The sequence below is a fragment of the Brassica napus genome, chromosome C3 (genome assembly GCF_020379485.1).
Source record: "Brassica napus cultivar Da-Ae chromosome C3, Da-Ae, whole genome shotgun sequence".
Taxonomy (NCBI): Eukaryota; Viridiplantae; Streptophyta; class Magnoliopsida; order Brassicales; family Brassicaceae; genus Brassica; species Brassica napus.
In genome coordinates, this window is record NC_063446.1 from 6588574 (window position 1) to 6600474 (window position 11901).

The following is an 11901-nucleotide window of genomic DNA, read 5'->3' on the forward strand; positions in this document are numbered from 1 at the left end:
AATCCGTATATAATATAGCTTTAAAAGACGAATCTTATCACGCTTTTTTTTGTCTCGTCCACCATCTGACTTTCTTGTCTTGATAAAGACTGAAGTTTATATCTCAACCTCCATTCTCATCGGTCTCTTTTTCAGTGGACCCAGAGTTTGAATGGTTTATTTTTGTACAGAGGACAATTTAACACAAGAAAAAAAAAAAAAAAAAAAAAAAAAAAGAGACGTTTTCTTCAAGGTTTCTTCAACGAAACTCCATTTAAATAAAAGGAGAAGGTGGTTGTTGATAATTTTTAAAAAAGAAAGAAAAAAGAAGTTAGCTTTTCTCTTGACCCAACACCACCAATTAAGTGCACAAGTCTGCTTCCATCTTCATCACTGCTGTCATAAGTCATAACCCATCCAAGAAAAGCAGTTTTGCTTTTATTTTATTTTCCTTTCTCACAGCAACACTAACAACAACATGATGTGTCCTTGTTTTCTGCTTCTTTGTCCTTCTCTGACTTCTCATAAGCTTGATATTGGAAATACAACACGAAACCCAGAACCTTCCTCTCTCTCTCTCTCTCTCTTCCCATTCCTTCTTTCAAGAACTTTTTCTTCATCTATCTCCATTCAGTGATTCTGTAATCACACATCTTGTGTTCATATGATGAATCCAACTCACGCCGAGTTCACTACCTCCAACCTTAATCCTTGTGAGGATCTGAAAGTAAGACTTAGGCATCATAGCCTTATGCAAGACTATCAAGAACTTCATATGGTACCAACTCCTTTTTTTTTTCTTTTCTTGAGTTAATAAATTAAGTTTCAGTTTATGGGTCTGGTCTATACTGTCTCTGGATCTGAGAATGTCTAAAGGACTTGCTCAAAATATGCTTTTTTAACCTTGATCTGTTTCCACCTGAAAAATTTGGATTATGTTTTTTTTTTGTGTTAAATAAAAAGATGAAACATTAGACTATTACTTTGTTTTGTCATGTGTAGCTATGCAAATCTTTGTTAGTCTTAAACTGATCAAAAGAGTCTTTTGCTGTGTCCATATTATCAGAGGACTAGTGTTTGTTTCTCTGATCTTTAAGATCACTTGGATCTATCTAATATAGTTTAACGCGTGTTGCTGTTTGTTTTATTACACAAAGGATACTGTAGCAATGAGAAAAAGGTTAAAGACTATGCTAAACAGGAAGGCAACACTATTGGACGAAGTCAGGTATAGATACTTACATTCCCTGACAATATGTTTTATTATGTCTTTGATGTTGTTTTCTCTCAAGTGTTTACGTTTGTTAATCAGATTTCTGCGGCGGAGATACAGACATTTGAGACAAGAAGACCAGCCTGTTAAGCAGCCACCAGGTGTTAAAAAGATCAGAGGAAGATCAAATGGTGGGAAGAAGAGTAAGACGCAAATCGTTCGAGTTGAAGTGTCTCCTGATAGTAAGAGAAGTGAAGCAGAAGTTAAACATGTTTCACTTCCTGACTTAAACCACACGGGAAATGAAACCAAAACAAGTCTTGAGAAAAGAGTCCCGTTGTTTGATCTAAACCAAATATCTGTAAGCACCATCTTTCACTCTCCCAATGTGGACAAATAAACCAACTTGTCTTTAGTACCTTGAACACCTCTTATATTGATTATAGGGAGAAGAAGAGGAAGAAACAGAAGCAGGGAACAATAGTGAAGAAAGAATGAGAGTGGAAGATAGTAAGAGAATGAGCATCATCGAGATGCAGCAGCAGAAAGAGATGAAGCTGTCTTCTTGCAGGAATGGAGAAAACGGATCAAATAAGAGGAAAATTTCATGGCAAGATCCTGTTGCACCTCTCAGAGTCTAAAAGTCAAAAGAATACTTTTCTTCTTCCGCAAGTCAACGTATCTTGTAACATATAATATACAGCTTCACATCAATTTAGCTGCATCATTTGCTTATCTTCTCTTTTGAAAAAACGTTATCCAATTGTGGCTTGAAACTTGAAAAATCTTGTCAAATTCTTTGAAGTGGCGCCTTAGAGAAGACTAGAAGAGACATTTTGTATATTGGACATGTGCCGTTAAGCAAATTTACAGAAAGCGATCCAAAATGTCCAGGAACAAGACCAACGGTCAGAAAGTGTTCAGACGTGTCTTAAAAGAAACATTTCGTGTATACCGAACACAAAGACAAAGCACTGAGTCCGAGTTGAAAACAAGAGCCTGGAAAGGTACCATTCTGTGTAGGCTAAGAGTTTATCCAAAATGGTTTGAGCTAATTCCCATGTGGATCGGTCCATGTAAAGAAGACACAGCCCGTTTCTTTCTTCCAAAAGCAGCTACTGCTTTCCTCGAATGGAATATGTATGTGTCAGAAATGGAAACAAAACAGAAAATGGCATATAAAACAGAAAATAACAAAAAGAGAAATAAAAAATACATTTATCAGAGCCAGGTTTCGATCCTGGGACCTGTGGGTTATGGGCCCACCACGCTTCCGCTGCGCCACTCTGATTTGTTGCTTAAATACCATAGATACGAATAATAACATCTTTAAATGCTTCAACTTGCCCAGGGTAACTGTATAACTCAATAAGCTGTATCCTGCAGGTTCATAAGATAACATAATCAAGCTCAGCTGTCCTATGTATCATAGAAAATCATTTTCATTATTAGAATTTGAAATACTTACTATATAAACATGCACTCATCCATCTCAGGGAATGATATCCATGACCATTAAAGTTTTCGGCTAAAATGGATATTCTCTGAGAACAGCAAATAATCTAATGGGTGAACATTCTTCTGATCAATTGTGTAATCATGGAACTAAAAGATTCTTCAACAGATCCCAAGCTCCTAGCCATAGATATCAGCTTCTTTGGTGAAGCTTGGGCATGCCAAAAAGAGCATCTTGTTGCGAGAAGATGAAGCAACGAGTACACAAGTTAGCTTCATAAGTGCAAAGCAGCCTTTCTAATAAAAGGGCATTGCAGCTTAGGATTTAGATATCCTTTTTTGCAACTCAGGAGTTTGAATAATATAACCTAGTATGAAATCTACAGCCTGCTGTGACCAATTGCTGAAACTAAAGACCTACTGAGACGTAAGAAGCGAGTTCAATTCAATGTTGCAAAGCATGTAAGAGTCCCATATTAAGGGAAGAGCTCTAAAGCTACAAAGCCTAACATTGGAGTCTGCTTGAGACAATCCCAGAAGTAAATGTATAGATATCCGTAGCTGCTCTGCTTCCTCTTCATATTCTAGTTCATTGTAACTCCTCAGAGGCAGCAATTGAAAACATGTGAGAGATAACATGAAAGACTTCACTGACAACTTATAATCTCGCAAACTGCAATTCGCACTTCCAAATCTCAATATCTTTACTTACAACAATTGTTTGTAACAACTAAAGAGGCGTTATTGATACAAGCAGAGAGAAAGATACAACTTGAAGCGTTTATAGACTCCTCCTCGTGTTAAGTGTTAACAACATCAATATTTTATCCTGTTGAAGCAAAAGGTTCTCCTGATACAGCCTGTTCCATCCATCATGCAACAGAAAAGTCGGTGGGCTGTGCAATGTCAACCTCCTCAAAGTCGCCATCGTCTGCACAAGAAAGAATGAATCAATGATAACAATTGTTGTAATTAACGAGGGCTAAATATAAGAGCTAAGGGATATAAACAACAGAACCACGTTCAGATATATCCAGTCACAAAGGTTGTAGAGATGGCCACGTTTCAACAGTCTCGATACAAATCAATAGAGTTTGAAGGGGTTCACAGACCAAAGAAACATATAAAAAACCGTGGTTACTAGTTAACCAAGATGTATATTCCATTACGACCAGTCCAGGCTACCTAGATACCAAACAAGGCGCTAGATTAACCAGAGTACTACAAGGAGCAAAGGAAAATAAGGAGTCAAGTACCTTTCCTCAAAGTCAGAGCCACGACTGCATCATTCTCAACCTGAACAACAAAACAAAGAATACAGTAAGCAGTAACAAGATGAGTAAGGTGTAGCTCTTTATACTTGAACAATTGTTGCATATATAATATATGATACATTCAGAATGTTTGATACCTTTTGCTCGGCTAGAGACTTGGAATCCTCTAATACTTCTTCGGTAGACATTAAGATGAGACGCTGATTGCTAACAGGTTGCTCAATGAGGGTAAAGAGCTTCTGCTTAACATCCAAAACAGTCTCTGTGGGATCGCATTGGATAAAGTAAGTGGCTTTCATGCGCTTCACACGGATATACATGGCCTGCAAATCAAGATCAACGCAGACTAATCAGTCCCAAGGCTAAAGCTCTCAACTTTCCCAGCTAAATAAGTATATAACGATTGAATAAAGATGACTGTGCTAAGATAAATCAAACCCATCAAACTAAAACCTAGTAGTACCATGGCAAGACAACGACTGAACAATCCTCTCTTCTTCCGCAGCCGATTGTGATTGCTTTCCGGGGGAAATCTGCTTCACAGACGCCAAAAGATTCAGACTTTCGAATTAGATAACAATGAAATCGAATGATCTAGATCAATTAAGGATACTGACCACGAGAATGGAAAATCTGAGGAAGTTTGGCTTCTTCTTCTCAGACTCCAGCTGAACAAGGCAAGAACGAAGAACGAAAGACTCTTTGTCAGTTAAGCCTCGTCTAAACCCGCTAGCTGAAAAAGAGTGTTTTGATTTGTCTTGTGTTACTCTTTTAAAAGTCCCACATCGGCCACGAAATAAGAATGGAAGGCATGAAGAGTAGTATAAAAGAAGAGGCGAGGTGTCTGAACAAATCATACCTTTCTCGGCCTTTTGGCTAAGATCAAGTGTAGTATCTGTTCTTATCAGTTTAATATCTGATATGTGGCCCATCGGGTCACACGATATTAACTCTATTTTTTAAGGGAGGAGGTCCATTAAGATAGCTTGCTATCTGGGTCTCTACGAGTCGCCCATGCGTTGCACTACTGCACGGGCTGGCTCATCCCGCCACTAATCCAGTTTAATTTTATATTTTGGGCCTTTCGTAACTATTATTCAGACTGCGAATTAAATCGAAGTGGGTCTTTCGGCCCAAATGACTGGCCTAAACTATAATGCTTTTTTGAGTCAAATTCCATCTCACTATTTCAGATGACATCTCGATTCGTTTCATTCCCTGGGCCTATCGCCGGTTTCTTGCCGGAGCTGTCGTCAGTTAACACTTGTAATCTCCACTTTTTGTCACGAGCTCCATGTTCTTCAGGTCGTCATGGCTTTCGACTCCCTCGTACACGAGGAAGGACACTCATGTGCTCAGGTTCGAAATTGGCGTGATATTATACCAACCCGTTTTCTTAGTGATGAAATATATTATTCTCTGCCTTCCGACTTTTACTTCACGGTCTCTAACCTTTGATTACGTGGCCTTTCTGGGCATTGTTGTCTGGATTGGGATTTGTTAAATCAGTTGTTATTTTAATTACCATAGAATTGTTCGAATTAAAAAAAAAAAAAAAAAAAAAAAAAGAATTGTTCGAATTGATGATTTATTATGGTCTTATTGGGATTTTGAGAAATCTGAATCCTTTTTTGTACAGGTTCGAGCTCTCACTCGTGGAATGTTCCTGTTCTGTCCAGCAATGAGGTAGTTTTGTGTTTCTTTGTTCCATTTTCTGCTTTTACATGTCTGTTACTCGTCCATCATGTCTGAAAGAATCACCAAAGCTGCTCTCATTTTGGTCATTGACATATTCAGGCTTTGTTCTCAGTTTTGTCAAAAATATATTATAGATGTAGTGCTGTAATGATTGAGGCATAGTTGCTTGTCTGTTTATGTTTCTCGAGGCGTTGATTGTGTATATCATTGAACTGTGTTTGGTGTTGTACGAGGTTGTTGAGAGGCTGAAACTAGTAGGAAAAGGGAAACAGTTCTTGGCCATGTACTCAAGCGTTGTCGGCGGAATCACAACTGATCCAGCTGCTATGGTTCTTCCGTTGGATGATCACATGGTTCATCGTGGTCATGGAGTCTTTGATACCGCCATGGTCATTAAAGGGTCAGTCACTTAAAGTATCCAAAACCTTTATTAGTCTTATTACTCAATCATCTCAGTTTTGCTTTCCTTACCTTGTAACCAACGCAGATACCTCTATGAATTGGATCAGCACCTTGACCGTATCTTACGATCTGCATCCATGGCTAAGATTCCACTTCCCTTCGACCGTGAAACTATCAGAAGCATTCTCATCCAAACCGTGAGCGTTTCTGGATGTAGATATGGCTCTCTAAGATACTGGCTCTCTGCTGGCCCAGGGGATTTCTCACTATCTCCATCTCAATGTCCCAAACCATCTCTTTACGCCATTGTCTACCAAAAGGACTTCACCGTTGACCGAAGAGGTGTCAAGGTAGTGACATCCTCCATCCCCATCAAGCCTCCAGAGTTCGCAACAGTGAAAAGCGTCAACTATCTCCCAAACGCGCTCTCGCAAATGGAGGCTGAGGCTAAAGGAGCGTATGCGGGTATTTGGGTGGATAACGATGGGTTTATAGCAGAAGGTCCGAATATGAATGTGGCGTTTGTCGTTAATAAGGAGCTTGTGATGCCACGGTTTGATAAAGTTTTGAGTGGGTGTACGGCGAAGAGAACGATTACACTCGCTGAACAGCTTGTAAGCAAGGGGATGCTTAAAAGTGTGAGAGTTGTGGATATTACGGTGGAAGATGGGAAGAAAGCTGATGAGATGATGCTTCTTGGGAGCGGTGTTCTCGTCAAACCTGTGATTCAATGGGATGATGAAGTTATTGCTGATGGTAAGATTGAGAAGCTTCACTGCGCAGAATCACTTTCATTTATCAAAATTTTGACGTTCTTGTTGATTAAAGATGGGTTTGTTGTTTATCTGACTTAGGGAAAGAAGGTCCTATAACCAATGCGCTACTGGATCTGTTGCTGGAAGACATGAGCTCTGGTCCACCTTCTGTTCGTGTGCATGTTCCTTACTGAGCCAAACCATTCTCATTGCTTATCAAAAACAATCAACTTATGTTTAGTTTTGTTTTATTGCATTGCTGTTAATTGTAATTTTGAGATTATATCCAATTGTGTCCTGCCACACACAGTTCCATTTGTATCCAATCAACGTTGTAAAATGTAAATGTTCACTTGTAAGTGGGGCCTTTTCCGACATGTGCTGTGTAGCGTCTACTCCCCACACTTCTTTTCTATTTTTACCGTCTTTCCAAAGTTGTGGTGGTCACAAAAGTCCACCACAAAAGTGGTAAAAGCCTTGTTAAGACTTTTCTTCTCCTACAGTCTCCTCCACTTTCTCTTTATCGATCAGCTCAGGCTTAATCGAGTTGTATTCTTAAGTCGCGTACCTGTTTTTTCTTGTGAAGCAGGATGAAGATTCATGTGAAGCAAGCTACGATCGTGAAGCCAGCTGAGGAAACACCTATACACAGTCTGTGGCTTTCCAATTTGGATCTGATACAAGTGAGGTTTCACATGGGCATCCTCTACTTTTACAACCCTTGTTCCTCCTCCTCAAGTCTCCCCAACACTCAGTCCCTCATCGATGCTCTGAGAAAGGTTCTTGTCCTCTTCTACCCTGCTGCTGGGAGGCTACAAAAGGGTAAGACTTCTTACATAACCCTGATTACACCTCTCTTATCATTTTCTTATGTTTCTTTCTTCTGTATATTTGGTAGATAAGAATGGGAGGTTAGAGGTCCTATGCAACGGAGAAGGAGTACTGCTTGTAGAGGCTGAGACTGATTCTACTATTCAAGATGTTGGCTTACTCACTCAAGCTTTGGATCTCTCTCAATTTGTACCTACTCTTGCCTACTCAGGAGACATCTCCTCTCAACCACTTCTTCTCTTTCAAGTAAGCTTTTCCACATCTGTTTCTTTTAAAAATGCTTTGTTTTGTACATGGACGCAATGAACTGTTGATTTATATTGAGTCTATCTACATTACACGCACATGGACTCTATGAACAATAATTTAACAGATAGCTTACTTACATTATTTTTTTTACAAAGGTTACATATTTCAAATGTGGAGCCATCTGTATTGGAACCTTGATACACCATTCATTCGGAGACGGTGGCTCTCTTACATGTTTCATGGAAGCATGGTCTAGAACTGCCCGGGGACTTCCAGTTACACCAACTCCCTTCTTTGACCGCACAGTTCTTCGTGCACAGGACCCTCCCTCTCCTCTGTTTCCACACACTGAATACCAACCGCCTCCTTTTCACAATACTCCGGTGACATCCTTGGCTTACAGATCAAATCCTGACTTCGATTCTGGAGTTGTCAGTCTCAAGCTCACACGTCTCCAACTAAGAGCTCTTAGAGCGAAGGCCGAGATTGCTGATCATAAGTCGATCAGTGCATATGAACTTCTGGTGGCGCATATATGGCGTTGTGCTTGCTTTGCAAATGAAGGTAACGAGTTTGATCTTGTTGGGAAAGCCTTCTCTTGATGAGAATCCAGGAATGAATGATTCAGCTCTTATCTTAACACTTGCCCAACATTCTCACTTTACACTTTCTTTCTTTTTTTCACCAACAGGTTTAAGAGAAGAACACTTGACGAGGTTGCATATAATACTTGATGGGAGGTCAAGACTAGAAGAACCTAAACTTCCACAAGGATACATTGGGAACGCTCTCTTTCATGCTCGCCCCATATCCCTGCTGGGTGATCTTCTTAGGGAGCCTTTCAGCAAAACAGTAAAGAGAGTTCATGAAGAGATAAAGAAAATGGACAAGAAGTACTTAAGATCAGCTATTGACTGCCTAGAGAAACATCCTGATCTTGATCAGTTGGTTCCTGGTGAAGGGAATCCGATCTTCAGCTGTGCAGCAAACTTCTGCATCGTCAGTCTACCCAAGGATACTGCTTATGAGTTGGATTTCGGATGGGGTAAGCCTTTCTTCAAGAGAACTTCACATTTGAATGAAGGGAAAGGTTTTGTAGGTATGAGCTTAGATGAAGAAGGAAGCTTTCTGGTGTTCATGTGCTTAAAGAAGACTCAGCTTAGTAAGTTCAGGAAGCTCTTCTATGAGTTTCTCAATGTATCTGCGTTGTGAACTTTTCATCTCAGTTGTGTTCATGTGTTTAAAGAAGGAAGCTTTCTGGTGTTCATGTGTTTAAAGAAAACTCAGCTTGGTTCATGCCGCCAAATCTCAAGTTTTATTGATCTTTATAGTAGATCACATATAAGGGTCAATGATTAGATGGTCTTATACTACGAAGATCAGATTGCGCTCACACAAATGGAGGCAGAGGCAAAATGAGCATATGCGGGTATTTGGGTGGATAACGATGGGTTTATTATAGCAGAAGGTCCAAACATGAACGTGGCGTTTGTTGTTAACGGTGGTAAGGAGCTTGTGATGCCGCGGTTTGATAATGTTTTGAATGGGTGTACTGCGAAGAGAACGATTACACTCGCTGAACAGCTTGTAAGCAAGGGGATGCTCATAAGTGTGAGAGTTATGGATATGACAGTCGAAGATGAAAAGAAAGGTGATGAGATGATGCTTCTTGGAAGCGGAGTTCTCGTCAAACCTGTGATTCAATGGGATGAAGAAGTTATTGCTGATGGTAAGATTTAGAAGCTTCACTTATCAATTTCTGACGTTCTTGATGGTTTATGAATGGCTAATTGAAGATGTGTTTGTTGTTTATCTTGACTCAGCCTAAGAAGGTCCTAGCCAAGGCCCTACTGGATCTGTTGCTGGAAGACATGAGTCCTGGTCCACCTTCTGTTCGTGTGCTTGTTCCATACTGAGGCAAACCATTCTCTTTGCTCACCAAAGACGATCAACTTTGTTTTTATTTAATTGTTTTGCGGTTATTGTAACTTGAAGCTGTATCCAAAACATACAATTCCATTTATCTAATAAAGGTTCACTTCTAAGTGGGACCCGTTTCCGACATGTGCTGTGTAGCGTCTACTCCACAAACTTCTTTTCTATTTTTCTGTCTTTCCAAAGTTGAGGTGGTGACAAAAGTGGTAAAGCTCCTTCTTAGACTTTTCTCATTCTTCAATCTCTTCCACTTTCCCTGTATCAATCAGCTCAGGCGTATTCTTAGCCTCGTCCTAGATTTCTTATGAAGCAGGAGCCTTAGAGGATCGTGGATCAGATGAAGATTCATGTGAAGCAAGCTACGATCGTGAAGCCAGCTGAGGAAACACCCAGACACGGTCTATGGCTTTCCAATTTAGACCTGATACAAGTGAGGTTTCACATGGGCATCCTCTACTTTTACAACCCTTCTTCCTCCTCCTCAAGTCTCCCCAACACTGAATCCCTCATCGATGCTCTGAGAAAGGTTCTTGTCCTCTTCTATCCTGCCGCTGGGAGGTTACAAAAGGGTAAGACTTCGAAAATTCTAATAAAGCCCTGATTAAACAACCTCTCTTATCATTTTCTTATGTTTCTTTCTTCTGTATATGTGGTAGATAAGAATGGGAGGCTGGAGGTTCTATGCAATGGAGAAGGAGTATTGCTTGTAGAGGCTGAGACTGATTCTACTCTACAAGACATTGGCTTACTCAATCAAAATTTGGATCTCTCTCAACTTATGCCTACTCTTGACTACTCAGGAGACATCTCCTCTGTACCTCTTATTCTCTTACAGGTAAGCTTTTACCCCATCTCTTTCTATAGACATTACATGCACATAGACTTTTATGAAAGATTATTTAACAGATAGGTTACTGATAGGTTACATACTTCAAATGTGGAGCCATCTGTATTGGAAACTCAATACACCATACTTTCGGAGACGCTGGCTCTCTTGTATGTTTCATGGAAGCATGGTCCAGAACTGCTCGGGGACTTCAAGTTAAGGTATCTCCGTTCTTCGACCGCACAGTTCTCTGTGCACGAGACCCTCCTTCCCCTGTGTTTCCACACACTGAATACAAACCGCCTCCGCTCCACAACCCTCCCGTGGAATCCCTGGCTTACAGATCAAATCCTGACTCTGATTCTGGAGTTGCCAGCCTCAAGCTCACACGTCTCCAAGTGAAAGCTCTTAGAGCCAAGGCAGAGGTTGCTGGTAGTACTTATGAGCTTCTGGTGGCTCATATCTGGCGTTGTGCTTGCTTTGCAAATGAAGGTAATGAACTTGAACCTTATTTGGAAGCTAAAACCTCTTACTAACACTTGCCTAGCATTTTCACTTTACAGATTTAGGAGAAGAGCACTTGACGAGGTTGCATATAATAATTGATGGGAGGTCAAGACTACAACCGAAGCTTCCCCAAGGATACATTGGGAACACTCTCTTCCACGCTCGTCCCATATCCCTGCTGGGTGAGTTTCTCAGAGAGCCTTTCAGCGCAACAGTGAAGAGAGTTCATGAAGAGATAAAGAAAATGGACAACGAGTACTTGAGATCAGCGATTGACTCCTTAGAGACACATCCTGATCTTGATCAGCTGGTTCCTGGTGAAGGCAATCCGATCTTCAGCTGTGCAGCAAACTTCTGCATCGTTGGTTTACTCAAACAGACAGTTTATGAATTGGATTTTGGATGGGGAAGGCCTTTCTTCAAGAGAACTTCACATTTGAATGAAGGGAAAGGTTTTGTGGGTATGAGCTTAGACGAAGAAGGAAGCTTTATTGTGTTCATGTGCTTAAAGAAGACTCAGCTTAGTAAATTTCAGAAGCTCTTCTATGAGTTTCTCAATGTATCTGCGTTGTGACAATCCCAAACTTTTTCGTCTCAGTTGTGTTTATGTGTTTAAAGAAGGAAGCTTTCTTGTGTTCATGTGTTTAGAGAAGACACTCAGCTTGGTAAGTTTAGGAAGCTCTCTATATGTCGGCTTTGTGACAAAATCGAAACATTATATCTCAGTTGTGTTTGTTTTTATTGTCCCACATCGGCAAGTTTAGCTGGTTTGGAGAA

The 11901-nt window shown here is 40.3% G+C and overlaps 6 protein-coding genes and 1 non-coding gene across 8 annotated transcripts; 6 read left to right on the top strand and 1 right to left on the bottom strand.

The window, feature by feature from the left end:
* The first annotated feature begins 303 nt into the window (after positions 1-303).
* On the top strand, positions 304-2017 carry LOC106385197. The gene is made up of 4 exons (XM_013825143.3): positions 304-757; positions 1137-1207; positions 1292-1553; positions 1639-2017. The coding sequence occupies exons 1-4, from the start codon at positions 644-646 to the stop codon at positions 1831-1833; spliced, it is 642 nt and encodes a 213-aa protein (XP_013680597.2). The 5' UTR covers positions 304-643; the 3' UTR covers positions 1834-2017.
* Positions 2018-3311: 1294 nt separating this feature from the next.
* Positions 3312-4732, bottom strand: LOC106387185. Of its 2 annotated transcripts, none has more exons than XM_013827000.2 (5): positions 4539-4732; positions 4385-4454; positions 4059-4244; positions 3904-3943; positions 3312-3578 (listed from the first exon to the last, which is right to left on the bottom strand). In XM_013827000.2, the coding sequence occupies exons 2-5, from the start codon at positions 4385-4387 to the stop codon at positions 3520-3522; spliced, it is 288 nt and encodes a 95-aa protein (XP_013682454.2). In that variant the 5' UTR covers positions 4388-4454; positions 4539-4732; the 3' UTR covers positions 3312-3519. The 2 variants fall into 2 exon arrangements, with proteins under 2 accessions (XP_013682454.2, XP_013682455.2); XM_013827001.3 differs by having other exon boundaries at positions 4385-4457; positions 4539-4705.
* Positions 4733-4776: 44 nt separating this feature from the next.
* Positions 4777-4971, top strand: LOC125584718. The gene has a single exon (XR_007321627.1). It is a non-coding gene; the product is annotated as a U2 spliceosomal RNA (small nuclear RNA).
* Positions 4799-7153, top strand: LOC106383599 (D-amino-acid transaminase, chloroplastic-like). Its single transcript, XM_013823680.3, has 5 exons — positions 4799-5280; positions 5561-5607; positions 5853-6019; positions 6107-6777; positions 6876-7153. Exons 1-5 carry the CDS (start codon positions 5115-5117, stop codon positions 6968-6970), a joined length of 1146 nt encoding a protein of 381 aa, XP_013679134.3. The 5' UTR covers positions 4799-5114; the 3' UTR covers positions 6971-7153.
* A 213-nt stretch (positions 7154-7366) lies between these two features.
* Positions 7367-9920, top strand: LOC106387189 (shikimate O-hydroxycinnamoyltransferase-like). Its single transcript, XM_048752246.1, has 5 exons — positions 7367-7598; positions 7675-7853; positions 8012-8420; positions 8548-9585; positions 9680-9920. The coding sequence occupies exons 1-4, from the start codon at positions 7367-7369 to the stop codon at positions 9066-9068; spliced, it is 1341 nt and encodes a 446-aa protein (XP_048608203.1). The 3' UTR covers positions 9069-9585; positions 9680-9920.
* LOC106383601 (D-amino-acid transaminase, chloroplastic-like) lies at positions 9333-9772 on the top strand. Its single transcript, XM_013823682.2, has 2 exons — positions 9333-9572; positions 9680-9772. The coding sequence occupies exons 1-2, from the start codon at positions 9333-9335 to the stop codon at positions 9770-9772; spliced, it is 333 nt and encodes a 110-aa protein (XP_013679136.2).
* A 43-nt stretch (positions 9921-9963) lies between the features above and the next one.
* Positions 9964-11865, top strand: LOC106387190 (shikimate O-hydroxycinnamoyltransferase-like). The gene is made up of 4 exons (XM_013827006.3): positions 9964-10360; positions 10448-10626; positions 10713-11109; positions 11181-11865. Exons 1-4 carry the CDS (start codon positions 10129-10131, stop codon positions 11696-11698), a joined length of 1326 nt encoding a protein of 441 aa, XP_013682460.1. The 5' UTR covers positions 9964-10128; the 3' UTR covers positions 11699-11865.
* Positions 11866-11901: the final 36 nt, after the last annotated feature.